General features: G+C 47.2%; 1 protein-coding gene across 1 annotated transcript in view; it reads right to left on the bottom strand.

The window, feature by feature from the left end:
• Positions 1 to 13,790, bottom strand: part of SPON1 (spondin 1) — a 233,774-nt gene that overhangs the window by 13,244 nt on the left and 206,740 nt on the right. The window contains exon 7 of the mRNA XM_069469615.1: positions 7,673 to 7,737. Within this exon, the coding sequence (XP_069325716.1) occupies positions 7,673 to 7,737 (65 nt within the window). The remainder of the gene's footprint in view (positions 1 to 7,672; positions 7,738 to 13,790) is intronic.

The following is a 13,790-nucleotide window of genomic DNA, read 5'->3' as shown; positions in this document are numbered from 1 at the left end:
TTATTATTTTTTTAGCTGTTTACTCATTGTCATCTCTCACTGGAGGCAAGCAAGGTTTTTATCTACCTTATTCATGGCTTTATTTCCAGTGCCTAGAATAGTGCCTGGCAGAAAGTAGATGGCTTAGTAAATGTTCTTGAATAAATGAATGAACAATCCTATGCACTATGTGAGCACCCAGCTGTATTGGGTGTGAGATGAACTTTACAAATAAAAACTGCTTAACAGTGTCCCAAGCCTTTTCTTATACATTCCCATTCAATCCTCATCACCACAGACCTGGGGTAAGGATTATTGACTCCACTTCATGGATGGGGAAACTGAGGCTCAGGAGCGTTATGTAACTTGTCCAAAGTCACAAAGTTAAGCAGCAGAAAGGAGACCCTGACTCAAGTCAGTATTAGCTCAAGGTTAGTATTATTTCCATCATCAACTTCTAAATCCTCCTCCCTGCCACCTTTCCGCTCCACCGAGATCTCCACTGTGCATCAGAGGGGGCGTCTCCCCCAGCCCGCTGCCTCCACTGCCCTCAGCAAGCTGCCTAGAGCAAGGCCCTGCCCTGGTGCACCCATCTACTGACAGCTGGTTCCGGCTGTCTCCTTCAGCCGGGCACCAGGAATCCACTACAGACAGAGACCTTTGGCTGACAATCCCAGCTGTGGGAATAACATCCCACGTCTACAGCTACAGGAGGCAGCTCTTCAAGCTCTAGCTGCTCATGTCACTAGGAAGTCTTGGGAATGGCCAGGTCTGCATGAGATGAATGGTGGCGGCCCCCAAGGGTCTGGGGAGGACAGAGAGCCACGTCCACTCAGCACACACTGGGCGGCAGACCCATGTTATTTATTTCACTTTCCCCTCATGACAATCTTGTGGGGTTAGAATTATTTTCCTGTTTTTGTAGGGAGGCAACGAAACTGTATAGAGGTTAATGAACTTAAGAGACACAGCTGGTCGGGGTCGGAGGCTTGAGGCAGCTCGGCCTGACTCTGCACCCCCAGGCTGCTAATCGTGGGGAATCCTTGGCTGGGGACTAGCTGGTCTGTTCTGTCCAACTGGCTGCTTGGGAGTCCCCATGCTCTCTGTTGGGACCGGCTGCTTCTGGTTCCCTCATCTGCCCTGGACAGTGAGGACTCCAGACCTGGTTGGGCCCTGTGGAACTGGATCCTTGGGCTCTGGCAGCCAGATGGGACCAAACGATGGGCAGAGGGGGAGGGAGCATGGGCGTGCATTCTGGCATCTCCTCTTGCTGCATATATTTTGGCAAATTACCAAAACTTTCTGTGCCTCAGTGTCCAAATCTTTAAAATGGGGATCACATATGTCTACTCCAAAGGGATACTTTGGAGTGGTTACTTCCTCACTATTCAATCTCCCCCACGAGACTGAAGGGAACTCCTTGAAGGCAGGATCCCTACGTTTCGCAGCTGCACCCCAGTACCTAGGTGCCCGGCAGGCCGACTGAACAAATGGGTGCGTGATGCTTCAGTTCCCTGCTTCTTAGCTCTAGACCTTGGGCAAGTTGCTCAACCTCCTGGAGCCTCAGCGTTTTCATCTAACAATGCCAACCTGCAGTGCTGCTGCTAGGATCAAATGAGATGCTGCATTTGGAAGCCTTTATAAAATGCTGAGGTACCAACTGACATAGTCTGCTACTTAGTCAGGCACAAATCAGGGAATTTAATTTCCTTTTCCTATGTGTGCATTTTCTGGTATGTATGTCAGTGGTTTTAGCAGCTTCTTGAAAGACCTGGCTTGTACAAGGATTGCAGTCTGGGGAGGCTTGGCATTGCTCACCTAAGACTCACAGGACAGGCTCTGGCCTGCTTTCTAGTAACTGCCAGGCAGAAAGCACTGGTATCTGGGTGAGGCTGCTTCACACCCCAGCCCACCTTGGCTCTTGGACCCTGGGGCATCCGACAGTCCCTTGGGAGGCAGCCTTCATCGTCCATTGCCATAGAGACCGACTGCTCCACCTATTGCCTTCCCATCTCCCTAAGTTTGTGATTTCAGGTCAGGTTAGTCATTCATATCCTGTACCCAATGGGTGGCACTATTCACAGTGACAACCTAAGGGGACAAAAACAGCTCTACTCAGGAATCCAGATCTGTGAAGACCAAATCAATCCCTACCTCAACGCATCATTCTGATACCTTCCCAGCTGATGGATGTCACCATCTGAGAACAAGGCCTTGCAGAAATCCTTCTCAGCAAATGCATTTTGGCCAGATCTGTTGTAGCCAAGTCTATACCCTGAGTGAGGCACCTTCCACACCACGGTAAGTGTTTCAAGGTGTGGGAAATTTGGAGCAACCCATGCCTGCAGAAAATATTTGATTTATGTTGGGCAATACAGTGAATTCGAATCTATAAGGGCCTGAGAGCAATTTTCTAGCATCTTCAGATACACCTTGCACCTTTGTCTTATCCTTGACTGGAAAATTCCTCCCTGACCCCTAGTTTATACAATACTTTCTGGAGGAAGCATTTTCTGATCTCTCTCCAAATTGCCTATGGCCCCCATTCTACCTTCCCGTAGCACACCGAACTCACCCTTCCTTTGGAATTTCTTGTTAATATCTGTCTTCTTCACCAGGTTCCAACAGAGTGGGGACCATTTCTGTCTTCTTGACAACTATAGCCCAATGCCTGGCTTAGAACTTGACATGTAGTGAAGTCTCCTCAAATGTTTGTTGAAATAAATCAATTAATCTAAGAAATGAATGTGGAGCTCTTATACTTCCTTTGACCTTTAAATTTAATTAAATATCACTTCAAAGTATTTATTATTTCTATAACAGAAATAATGAAATGGATAAGACCATATATGAGTTTTCTTTAGCAAATGCTAGCTAGGACTGGAGTTCTTTAATTTGTTCAAACTGTAGTAAAAGTTATTATTCATGCATTTTTATATGCCAGGATGATATTTTGTTAATTTGGCTTCATTTTTCAAAATATGGGATTTAAATGTGAATCCATATTCTAGCAAAGAGAGTTGATAGAGCCTTACCATATACCAGAGTATACGATAAAGCATGATAAAAATAGTGTGATGTTCAGGTTAGATAGAAATGTAATCAGTGGCACAGATTGGAGATCCCAGAAACTACAGATAAAGACTTATACAAAATAGGCTGCTCGAATCAGGGGAAAAGGGAAGATGGTGCAACCGGTGGGGTTGGGTTAACTAAGTTAACCGCAATAAAAAAGATAAGATTCACATCTAATGTCATACACCATAAAATAATAATAGTGATAAAAGATCTAGAGTCAAATAGAAAACAGCCACATTGTAGAAAAAAATCAAATTTTAAGACCTGTTAGAGAAATGTCAATTTTCTCAACTTTGAAACAATAAAAGCCATCACACAGGAAGAAATCAACTAATTGAATTATACATCAATTAAAAAACATCTGTATAATGAAAACAACAGTACTGAATCGGAGAGAAAAATAACGTGTTGGCAAAAAATGTCTCCACGAGGCGTGACTGAGAAAGTGTTATCGTCAATACTGTTCACAGAGCTGATCCAGATCTGTGAGAAAAAGGCCACAAGCCCACTACATAAAGTTATGAACAGACAATTCCACTTCTGAAAAATTTAAAAAAAAAAAAAGGAAAACACGAAGAAATGTTTCCTCTTTTTATATTCTGAGAGGCAGCATGATGTGTAGGGAGGAACCCAGGTCACCGGGATGGAGCTAGATTAGAATCTTGGGTCCAGCCACTTATATATTTATTAGCTATGTGACCGGGGCTTTTACCGCCTCTCTCTTTGTAGTTACTACATCTGCAAAATGGGTGCATCCTCACACCTACCTCAAAGTTTTATTGTGAGGAAATTGCTTATCATAGTGACCAATAGACTTGGTAAAGGTTGATTTCCTTCTCACTCTGCTTTTCCAAAGAAAACTTCCCAAAACACCACAAGAGGTAAAAAAAGGATTTTTATACTCCCTCTAGAGACTTATTATCCCCTTCTAAACTACAGATACACACAAGTAAGACTCAGGAGTGTTTCCTAAACCGCTCATTCGGAGTGTACCATCTTTCATCATGTAAGTATTAATACTTCGAATCATCCTCAAGTTTTCGAAGTTGCAGGAACTCACTTCAGTCACGAGGGGGCGCCCAAGACCTTCACTAGGCTGAAGTTCCCGATGCGTGGACAAAGGTTTCAGTGAGGTTCCCGCACCGTCCAGAAAACTGTATTTACAACCAGAAGGCATCTAGGACTCCAGGTCCATCTGGAGGCTTAGATCTACCACCTGCTCCTCTAGCCCAAGGCCTGTCTTCTTTTAGAAGACAATCCTGAGGACGTCCACGGACCTGCACAAGTGTTTCAGGGACAGGGAAGGCCCGGAAACTTCCAGCCCTGATTTAAGAGAAAGATGCCTCTGGCCTCTTGGAGAATGGAGGCTTCGGATTTCCGGAGAGGGTGACCATGTCTCTGCTCCACTGGCGTCACAAACACGCACCTTTGTCTAATCAGTGTTAATTAAGCAGAGTGGCTGGGAATAATTTAGGGGAACCACAATCCTTTGCAGGGTTCATGATAAGAAAGGAAATAATTATTTTTAAAAGTTCCAGTAAGTAATTCTTAGCGTTCCGATGAAACTGGAGGAACTGGGCGATGTGAATTCAGAATTGATTTGCAGGAAACCTGGGCATTTGCTACTTAGGCGCCGGAGAAACTAGTGAAGGATGTGGGTCTCGCTCAGAATCCGTCTTCCCCGTCTCTACCTGCACCCCAGGCTGTCGGAGCCACAGCTTGATTTATTGAGCTAAACAAGTCAGCAGCCAATTTGTTCATTCATGGCTGTCCTTTGAGAAGTGGTCCTGGGGATAAAGATGAAGATCATTGAAAAACAAGTCAGTTCCAACGGGCAGGACCTCGCAAAGTAGGTCACCCCGGCTTTCCACTGGGCCGAGGGAGGCTGGAATCCCATTAACCTCAATCAGGCAGGCTCAGAGAAGAGGGGCAGGGCTGTTGCTGCAAAACAAAACGTGGCTGCATGTAGGCTTCCTAATTTGACTTCCTAATGAGATTTGGAAGAGGAAAGGGAAGACTGGGGTATGGGAAAATCAAAGGAAAATTCCTTTCGCTTAACAAGCCGGTAGCACTGAGTGGAGGGGTTTTGGGTGTTTGGGAGGTCTGAGTGTTTGCCATCAATTAATTTTGTTCCACTGGGGTCTCAGGAAGTTTGAGGGATGGATGAAGTGTGGGAAGGTGTGCCAAAGCATTCCTTTCAATTTTTCAGAAAGTCTCTCTCCCTTTTTAAAAAAGAAAAACACAAAAGCTCCACTGACTCTTTCATTCCCTTGGAGCTACTGCCAGCTTCTCTTGCATAGCAAACTTCACAGAAGAGCTGTCTGTATTTGCTGACTCCATAACCTTATTTTTGATCACATTTCACCCACTCTGGGCTGCTCTCCCTCCACATCCCTCAGCAGAAAGGACTCTCAATAAGGTCACTGATGACCTTCACGTCGATGAATCCAAAGAGCATTTGGCAGAGCCCTGAGCTTACTTGATCTCTCGGCTGCACTGGGCACCGCTGACCACCCTTGTTGACTCCTTTCTTCCCTTGGCTTCGGATACCAAGCTTCCTTCCCGATCTCTTTCCTACTCCTTTTCTGTTTCCATTGCAGGCAAGTCCTCTTTAGTGTTAAGTGGGGAGCTCTCCGGGACTCATTCGTAAGCCCAACACTTGTTTCCAGACTCTCTCTCATTCCTGCCCTTGGCATCGATTGTCTCCCATTTCTTGGTGACTCCCAAGTTTATATCTCAGTGCGGAATCCTTGCCCTGGGTCTCAGAGCTATGTAGCTACCTGTGCACTTGACACCTCTAACTGCAAGTCTTCAATAGATCTTAACAACCTAACACATTCGGAACCGACCTCATGATCTTTCCCATCAAACTTCATCCAATATTCTCATTCTTATGAGTGGCTCTATCATCTCCTTAGTGCTGCCAGCCAGACACGTGGGAGGCACCTTGACCGCTCTGCCTCCCTCCCCCTCCTTATTCACCCTGTCACCACAGCCTGTCGATTTTACCTCCTGTACCCCTGTCACATCCCTGCCCCTCTCTCCCTTCCCACTGCCACCACCGTCCCAGTGGGAGTGACAGTTCATTCTTTCCTGGCTCTCTGCAATCGCCTCCTCGCTGGGCTTGCCTCATCTGCCCTTTCACCTGGGGGCCAGAGTGTTGTCATTGGTTATTATTATTTTTTTTTAATGCAGATCTGATTGTGTCATCCTTCTACTTGAAACCCTTCAATAATTTCCCATTGCCTGTAATGTAAAAATCCAAATTTTAAATGTAGCATGGCTTGGCCCCATACTAAGCTCATCTTTGATTTCTGGATCCAGATAGACCAAAGCCTTTTAGTGCCTTAAATATACTCTATTCCCTCCTCATACAGGGCCTTTGCACATGATGGTCTCTCTAGATTTTCTAGAATGTTCTCCCGTTGCTTTGCTTCTTTACCTAGTTAACTCCCACTGATTCATTAGATCTTAGCTCCATTGCCATTTCCTTGGGGGAAGCTATCTCTGATCCCCAGCCTGTATCAGGGTCCCCTTTGCACACTCTCTTGGCAACTTATGCCTTTCCTTCCTGGACGTGTCACATTTATCTGTGTGATCATTCAGTACATGTCTCTCCCCACTAAACTGTAACCTCTGTGAGCAACTCTGCTGTGCTCATCACAGTGTCTCTAATCACCTTTCACAGCACTTTTCTTTGGCGACCCTCAATAAGTATTTGTTGAGTCAATGAAATATTTCTCATCTTTGATAGAAGGATACATGGTAAGTGAAAGTCAAGATTTTATTTTGTTTTGGAGCAGGAGGCAGACAATTTGGTGTGGTCACACTGTTAATTCCATGCTGACTGGCAGTTATCTATGTCTTGATTAATTACAAAATGGGAAAATGAATGAATTGTTACTTAATTGAAGGGATTAAGTGAAAAGCAAAGCATTCAAGTCAGTGGAGTGTGGTTGGAATTCTGTGTGCTATGCCCACTGTGGCCTGACAAGCTAAACAAGGGGGTGTGGACTTGATCTGGAGGGACAAGGGAGCCATGGAGGGATTAAGAAGGGGAGGACATGACAGATTTGGATTCATAGAAGATCACTCTGGTAGCAAGCAGTGTGGTTGAGGAATCAGATTGGGGGTGGGGGCAGCTACAGCAAAGGAAAGGGGTGAAGTCTTCTGGGTGAGAAGGGGTGGCTGGCTTGAACCCATGGGGGATTGTAGCCAGGTAAGGACTGACCTGTGAGCTATTATGGAGGTGGAATCCACAGGACTTGGTGACTCCCTGCACTTTTGATGTCTCTCCACATGGAGAGGTGTACTCCGAGGGCCAAGGGATGTTCAGTCCTTTGTGGCTGAGAGCATGAGTGAACAAATCTTCATGTCTGAGTTGTGTCCTTTGTGTTATTGAAGCCATTGGGGAAAAACAGAGACCAAGCCTACAATCCTGAGAAGACAGGGGCATGTGTGATGTGCCACACATGGGCAGGACCTCATCTGCTTGTTCACCTGAGAGGTGTTACTGGTTTTAATGACATAACTGGTATGTGGTGGCCATTAAGTAGGTGGCTTCAAGTATGAGGCTAGGACAGGGCAGGACAGGCCAGGTCTGTGTGCTACTTACACGTTGAGAGGCTGCCAGGCTGGCCACTGGGCTTTGGCTTTGATGACAGTGAGGACTTCATCACTCTGCAAAAAAGGACCACAGATATTTAGTGAACAGAGCTAGGTCCACAGGAACAACAGGGCTTTGACATGGCGGCACTATCCACCCAACTCTTCACCTGCTGTTGAAGCTCTACCTGTCCAGGTGTGGAGCCATCTTGCCCTGGGCTGGGGAACCCTGGAGCCACCGCAGTACCAGGAGGTAGGACTGGTATCCACTGTGCCCAGCATGTTCTGGATGCTGGTGGCCCACTGAGCCACACCTTTGCTTTCTAGTTCAGCTCTGGAGCCAGAGGTCCCTATTGGAGCCAGAGCTCTGCCCTGGACTCTACCTTGGTTGGCTGGACTCCCATGCCGTGTCCAGCCTGGAGGCCCAAGTCATGTGCGCTGTGTTCAGGCACTGATGGGCCCTGCCCCAGGCCAGCTGGGTCAGCAGGAGCCAACGCAGCCAACACCCAACCCTGAGGACTGCCACCCTGAGGCCTCTCCTGCGGGCGAGACCCATGCACTGGACGGGGAGGCCAGAAGGAAGCTGAGGCTCCACACTCACTGTGCTATGCAGCGTATTCTGCTCTGTGTTCCTTTGATGGTGTGTAGAGCACCACTAATGCCCGGGGAACCTAAAATAATTTTTCAAGGACGAATTTGATAACATTTTGGAGGAAAACAATAAATGGTCATTGTAGGGCAAAAATCAGAACTTTGTTGATCTTGCTCAACTTTGTGGTTTTGTTGGGTTTTTATTCTCAGTTACGCACTGGGGCGCGAGGGGCAGCATGCTCTTTGCAAGGCTTAGGGCCCCCACGGGTCCACATTCAGCTCTGGCAGGGGACCTTTCCCAGGGTGCAGTCAGCTGGCCCTGGGGCTCCCCCTGCCCTGGCCCAGCAGTTCTCAGACACAATAGTCCATCGTGCATAGAAAACTCCAGAATGTCACCAGCTGGGGAAGGAAGAGCTTTGTTGCCAACTGAACAGATCCCTGAGTTCCAGGGGGGCAGAGACTTGCTTGGCCGGCTCACAGCTATGCCCCTGTCCTGAGAGCTGTGCTTGGCCCTAGGCACCTAGGACATATTTAGGATGAATTGGCGACCTTCTGCTTGGTAGGGTGCCTTGCCCAGAAAATCCCACAGCCCTGAGGATACTGGAGGAAGGAGGCCAGAGCTGCCTCCCGGGCTCAGGCCCAAAGGTTGTAAAAATCTTTCTGGTCCAGAACTGCTTGTCTACCACCCAGGGGAAGGGGTCATTGGGTGGCGGGCCTTACAGAGGCAGGAGCTTGGCCAGACCCAGCGTGGCCCAGACTCCTACAGATGGCTGTGGGTGAGGGTGAAGGGCCCACGGGACAAGCCACACGGCCGGGCAACCTACCAGGAAGCTCATGGCCTCTTCCTGACCTCAGGTTCCCTGGGGTGCCCTCTTTTGGTGGGAAGCAAGAATCTTCAGATGCATAGACACCCCACATTTACACGGGTGCGGGGAAGCTGTTACCTTTCTCATGGAAGATTTGTTTATTTGTTTACAGTGTATCCCTCACTTGCTCCTAATAAATAAATATCTGTCTAGTGACTGAGAGAAGCTGTTTACCATGAAATCACATACAGAACACGACCCGTTTATCTCCTGGACACCAGCTCTGTCTCCCAAGACCTGGTTTTCCTGTGGTCATCTCAGAGGCCCATATATGCGCCCTTCATCTGACCCAGACGCCTGCACCCCCCAGCGGGACCGTCCCCGTCTGGGCTATAGGCACGTCCACCAGCTGCCTGAGCCAGACAGGGGGCATCCCCAGCTCCCTCCCCCTGCAGCCCCCACACCTGTCAGGCTGGGGGCCTCCTGCGTTCACACCCTTCTACCCCGTTCACACCCTTCCAGTATCCTCCCGCCTACCCCAGGCCACCCCCACTTGCTGCAAGTTTGACCATACCAGTTCCCTGCCGAGGGCTCCCCACCACGTCCACGACAATTTCTTACTTCCTGGGTTTTGCCTGCAATGACCTCATCATCTAGCTTCTGGTCTATTTTTTTCTCCTTTGACTTCTAATTCCAGAATAGTACATACTTATTATAGAAAATTTTAGCATCATGGAAGCACACAACGTAAATGTTGGGCACATTTTACTTCAACATCTCCCCTGCCTCTGTCTCCACCTCCTTTTCTAGAATATTTCAGTTTGGTATGTGTTTTTCCAGGACTTTTCCTATGCACATATAACTATATGGATATTGTATACAGCTTTTCCCACAAAAATTGCATCATACTGAATATCTTGTTCTGTACCAAGACTTTAAATTTTTTTTAATACTATATCACAGGAAGCTTTCCATCAGTGCATATTATATACTATATATGGTGTTTTTTTTTTTTGAGACAGAGTCTCACTCTGTTGTCTGGGCTAGAGTGCCGTGGCATCAGCCTAGCTCACAGCAACCTCAAACTCCTGGGCTCAAGCAATCCTACTGCCTCAGCCTCCCAAGTAGCTGGGACTACAGGCATGCACCACCATGCCTGGCTAATTTTTCTATATATATATTTTTTAGCTGTCCATATAATTTCTTTCTATTTTTTTAGTAGAGACGAGGTCTCTCTCTTGCTCAGGCTGGTCTCGAACTCCTGAGCTCAAACAATCCACCCACCTCGGCCGCCCAGAGTGCTAGGATTACAGGCATGAGCCACCATGCCCGGCCAATATATGGCATTTACTCTATATATATCAAAGCTCTCCATATTTTGGTTTTTAAAGTGTCAGAGATCTTCAAATTATGGCAAACCAGGTCAAGACTTATAAAAAAGAAATCCAAGATATGGGATTCAAGAAATGTGATACTGTCTGATGACAATCCTTTTGCCTTTCTGCCCTTTTTATACTTCACTAAAAAATAAAATCACTGTGGATGGAGTTAAGGTGGCCACCAAGTTAGCTGGCCCTGCAGATTCACCTTGCTTTGCAATTAAATGATGACTTTCAGTCCCAACTAACGATATATTGATTTTGCTTTTGCAGTATAAAACCCAACAAAAATAGTCTGGACCCTCCATTAGTGTTTGTTTATGGTGATGAAATTCCATGTGTATTTTTTTTTGATCTATGATGGTTCTAAGGATGGTGGGTCCATATGTGTGGACACTAGAGCTTCTTGCTCTAAATAGTCTTATCCAGTGGTTATATAACTGGATACTGTTCCTTCTGTGATTGTATTAATCAATGAAATAAGAAAGCAAGAGCATTTGGGAACATTTATTGATAAAGCTAAATATTTTTGTTGAAGCGTCAAAATTCTCCGGTAGAACCTAGGTTCTACAGGATCAGAGAGGGTCTGACTTATTCATGGCTGTATCCAAATGTTCATGGACGCTCAGTAAATTATTGAAAAAGCAAAGCCACATCGTTCTTTTTGATGTATGCTTAGATGCATAGCCTGGATGTTCTCTAATTTATTGAACCGATGTTTTTCGTGGATATTTGGTTGTTTCCACAAATGGTGCTCTGATGAAGACACATGTACACATTTCTTGGTTTGCATACCCAGGGTTTTCGGTGTCATTGATTCCCAGGAATGAAGCTACTTTAAAGCTGGGGAAGGGCCTGCCAAATTGCCCTGCGAACGTGTGTGCCAATTTATGCTCTTATGTATGTGCTCACATCCCCACAACTTTGGGCACACTGCATATTATCCATCTTTTTCATATTTACTACTCCAGCAGGCCTTAAAGTAGTGTGGTTGAGAGTAAAAGCTCTAGAATCGTACCCGAGTTCATATCCTGACTGCACCATTTACTAGCTCTTCGTCTTTTGGCGAGTACATCTCTTGGCCTTTCGTAGTTTTCTCAGCTGTGCAATGGGGTTAAAAGAGTCTACCACATGCAGCACTAAATGCCAATTCATGCAACATGCTAATACAGTGCCTGGCACGTAGTAAGTGCTCCATAGATTTTAGCTAAAATCATTCTTATTCTTACTAATATTCAGACCAAGTTGGTAGGAAGGGACTTGCACTGCTTGAGTACAGAGCGTGGGACACACGGTCGCAGCTTCAAACCCACAAAAGCCTCAGGAGAAATTCCCCTCATTTAAAGTCAAGCTCTGCGTCTCAGGGAGTGTGTGATGGGAGGTTTCTGTAGCTGGGTGAGCTCTGGACGGGGCCACTGGGGCACTGGGCATTTCACATTCTGAAGAATGAGGCCTTAAATTCAGAGTAAGCAATCCACACTTCAGACTTAAATGAAAAGCTTATTTTAACAAGTCTCTAAGGCACAGACAGGAACTTTAGAGACTCCTTAGAGCCCTTTCACATCTCCCCTAGGACCCTTTTCAAACAAAAATTTCAGAGCATTCCCAGTTCATGCCTCGTTGGGATGACGTTAACACTTTCCAAAGATGTGCCAATTAAAATAAAAAAGCCCAAAGATCCTCCAGGTCCCTCGTATCTGTCTTTCGCTTTGCTTTTGGTAAACATACCGTGAAGACATGACAGCTGCTCTCATACCTCACAGCTACTGGTACCAAGTGGGAATAGCACAGCCCCAGACAGGCACGGGCTGGGGTCAGGTCAGGAGAGAGGAGGGTTTGTGTGGAGTGAAAACAGGCCTGGAACAGGCCAGAGGCAGAAATTACATCAGCATCAGGAGATGCCAAGTCTGAGCAGAGCAGAGAATAAGAATGGGAGTCTGGGATCAGGCTGGGGACCGGTGTCTGAACGACCCTTGCCCCACACGGGCCCTCCCTTGCACTTCGGAGCCAGCACCCAGGGAGGGAGAGCTCCGGGCATCTCAGCCGAGCCCACTGGGGAAGGCCGGAGTCCATCGCCTCCTCCCTGCCTCAGTCTTCACCTCCTCCTCTGTCCCTGCACCTTCCTGGCTCCTGACCTTTGACTTCCTCTCCCCATCCTGAACCACAAGCTGTTTCCTCATCCTGAGGCCCCCTTTGTTCCTGGCAGCATGGAGGCTCAGACCTGCAGTGTCAGAGTCAGCCTGGTCACTGGCCTGATGCCCTCACCACGCCTCCTCCCTCTAGGAACAAAAATGGGATGCAATCCGTGATCAGAGAGGGAAAGGAATCAAAACAGGTAGAAACAACAACAATAACCAAACAATAGTTATCTACTGTTTTTGGGTCCTAGGCATCTTGCTAATTACCTTATATACAGCATGTTATTTACTCCTTACAACACAGGTGGATATAGCCTTTTTAATCCTCAGAAACACTTTTGGCCAAATTAGTTTCACAGTTAGTCAATGGCTGAGCTAGGATTTAAACCTCAGTCTGACTCTAGAGGCCACACTTGTCGCCACTGCGAACCCAGGTGGAGGGGCTGGAAAGTCAAGCTGTGGCCCAGGAGAACGGGGCCCATCCGTTCTCATACTTCTGCTGCCCCTAAGGGCATGTCCCAGCCTACTCTGGGCCCTGGATGTCACAGCCACACTCGGAGGATTATCAGACAGTGTTCACAGCACCGTGAAAGTCAGTGCTGTCCTGAGAACCTGTTCTGATGACGAGGGGGTAGGCACAGCTCCTTGAGTTGGGGAGAAACCGTCTCTACTAAAGAGAGGCCAATCTGGTGACACCAAATGCACACGCAGTGATACACATGCACGCAGACACCACCCCTCCTCCACTGATGTGCATTTCCCCATTCATCAGCTTGTTTCTTACAAAAACCTTTGGAAATGGCTACCATACTCTGCGCTGCCGATGAGGAAACCGAGGGTCAGAGAAGTCAAGTGACTTGCCTAAGAGCACAGGGAACCGTGATTCCAATGCAGGCAGGTCTGACTCCAAAACTCATGCTCTTTCCACTTTCCCTGACTATTCATCCTCTCCATCCCCCAGACCCCATTTTGCTCATTTTTCAGCAAGAGCACAGCTGACCTGGTTGCCAGTTTGCTCCGAGGAGCCCTTGCTTTGAGGCACAGGCTCACCAGGGTCCCCTGGGAGGGCAACGTGGAATCTTGCACAGAGACCCCGGGGAGCACTGTTTGGCCCTGTTATTTGCGTCTGCCCTTTCCCATAATTCCCGCTTACTACCTGCAAAGAATACCAATCCTCAAGGCTTCTACCTCTGCAGGTAACTTTCTCATGCCCG

The sequence above is a fragment of the Eulemur rufifrons genome, chromosome 6 (genome assembly GCF_041146395.1).
Source record: "Eulemur rufifrons isolate Redbay chromosome 6, OSU_ERuf_1, whole genome shotgun sequence".
Classification (NCBI taxonomy): domain Eukaryota; kingdom Metazoa; phylum Chordata; class Mammalia; order Primates; family Lemuridae; genus Eulemur; species Eulemur rufifrons.
The sequence above is the reverse complement of the archived record's forward strand: the minus strand, read 5'-3'. Positions and strand labels throughout refer to the sequence as shown.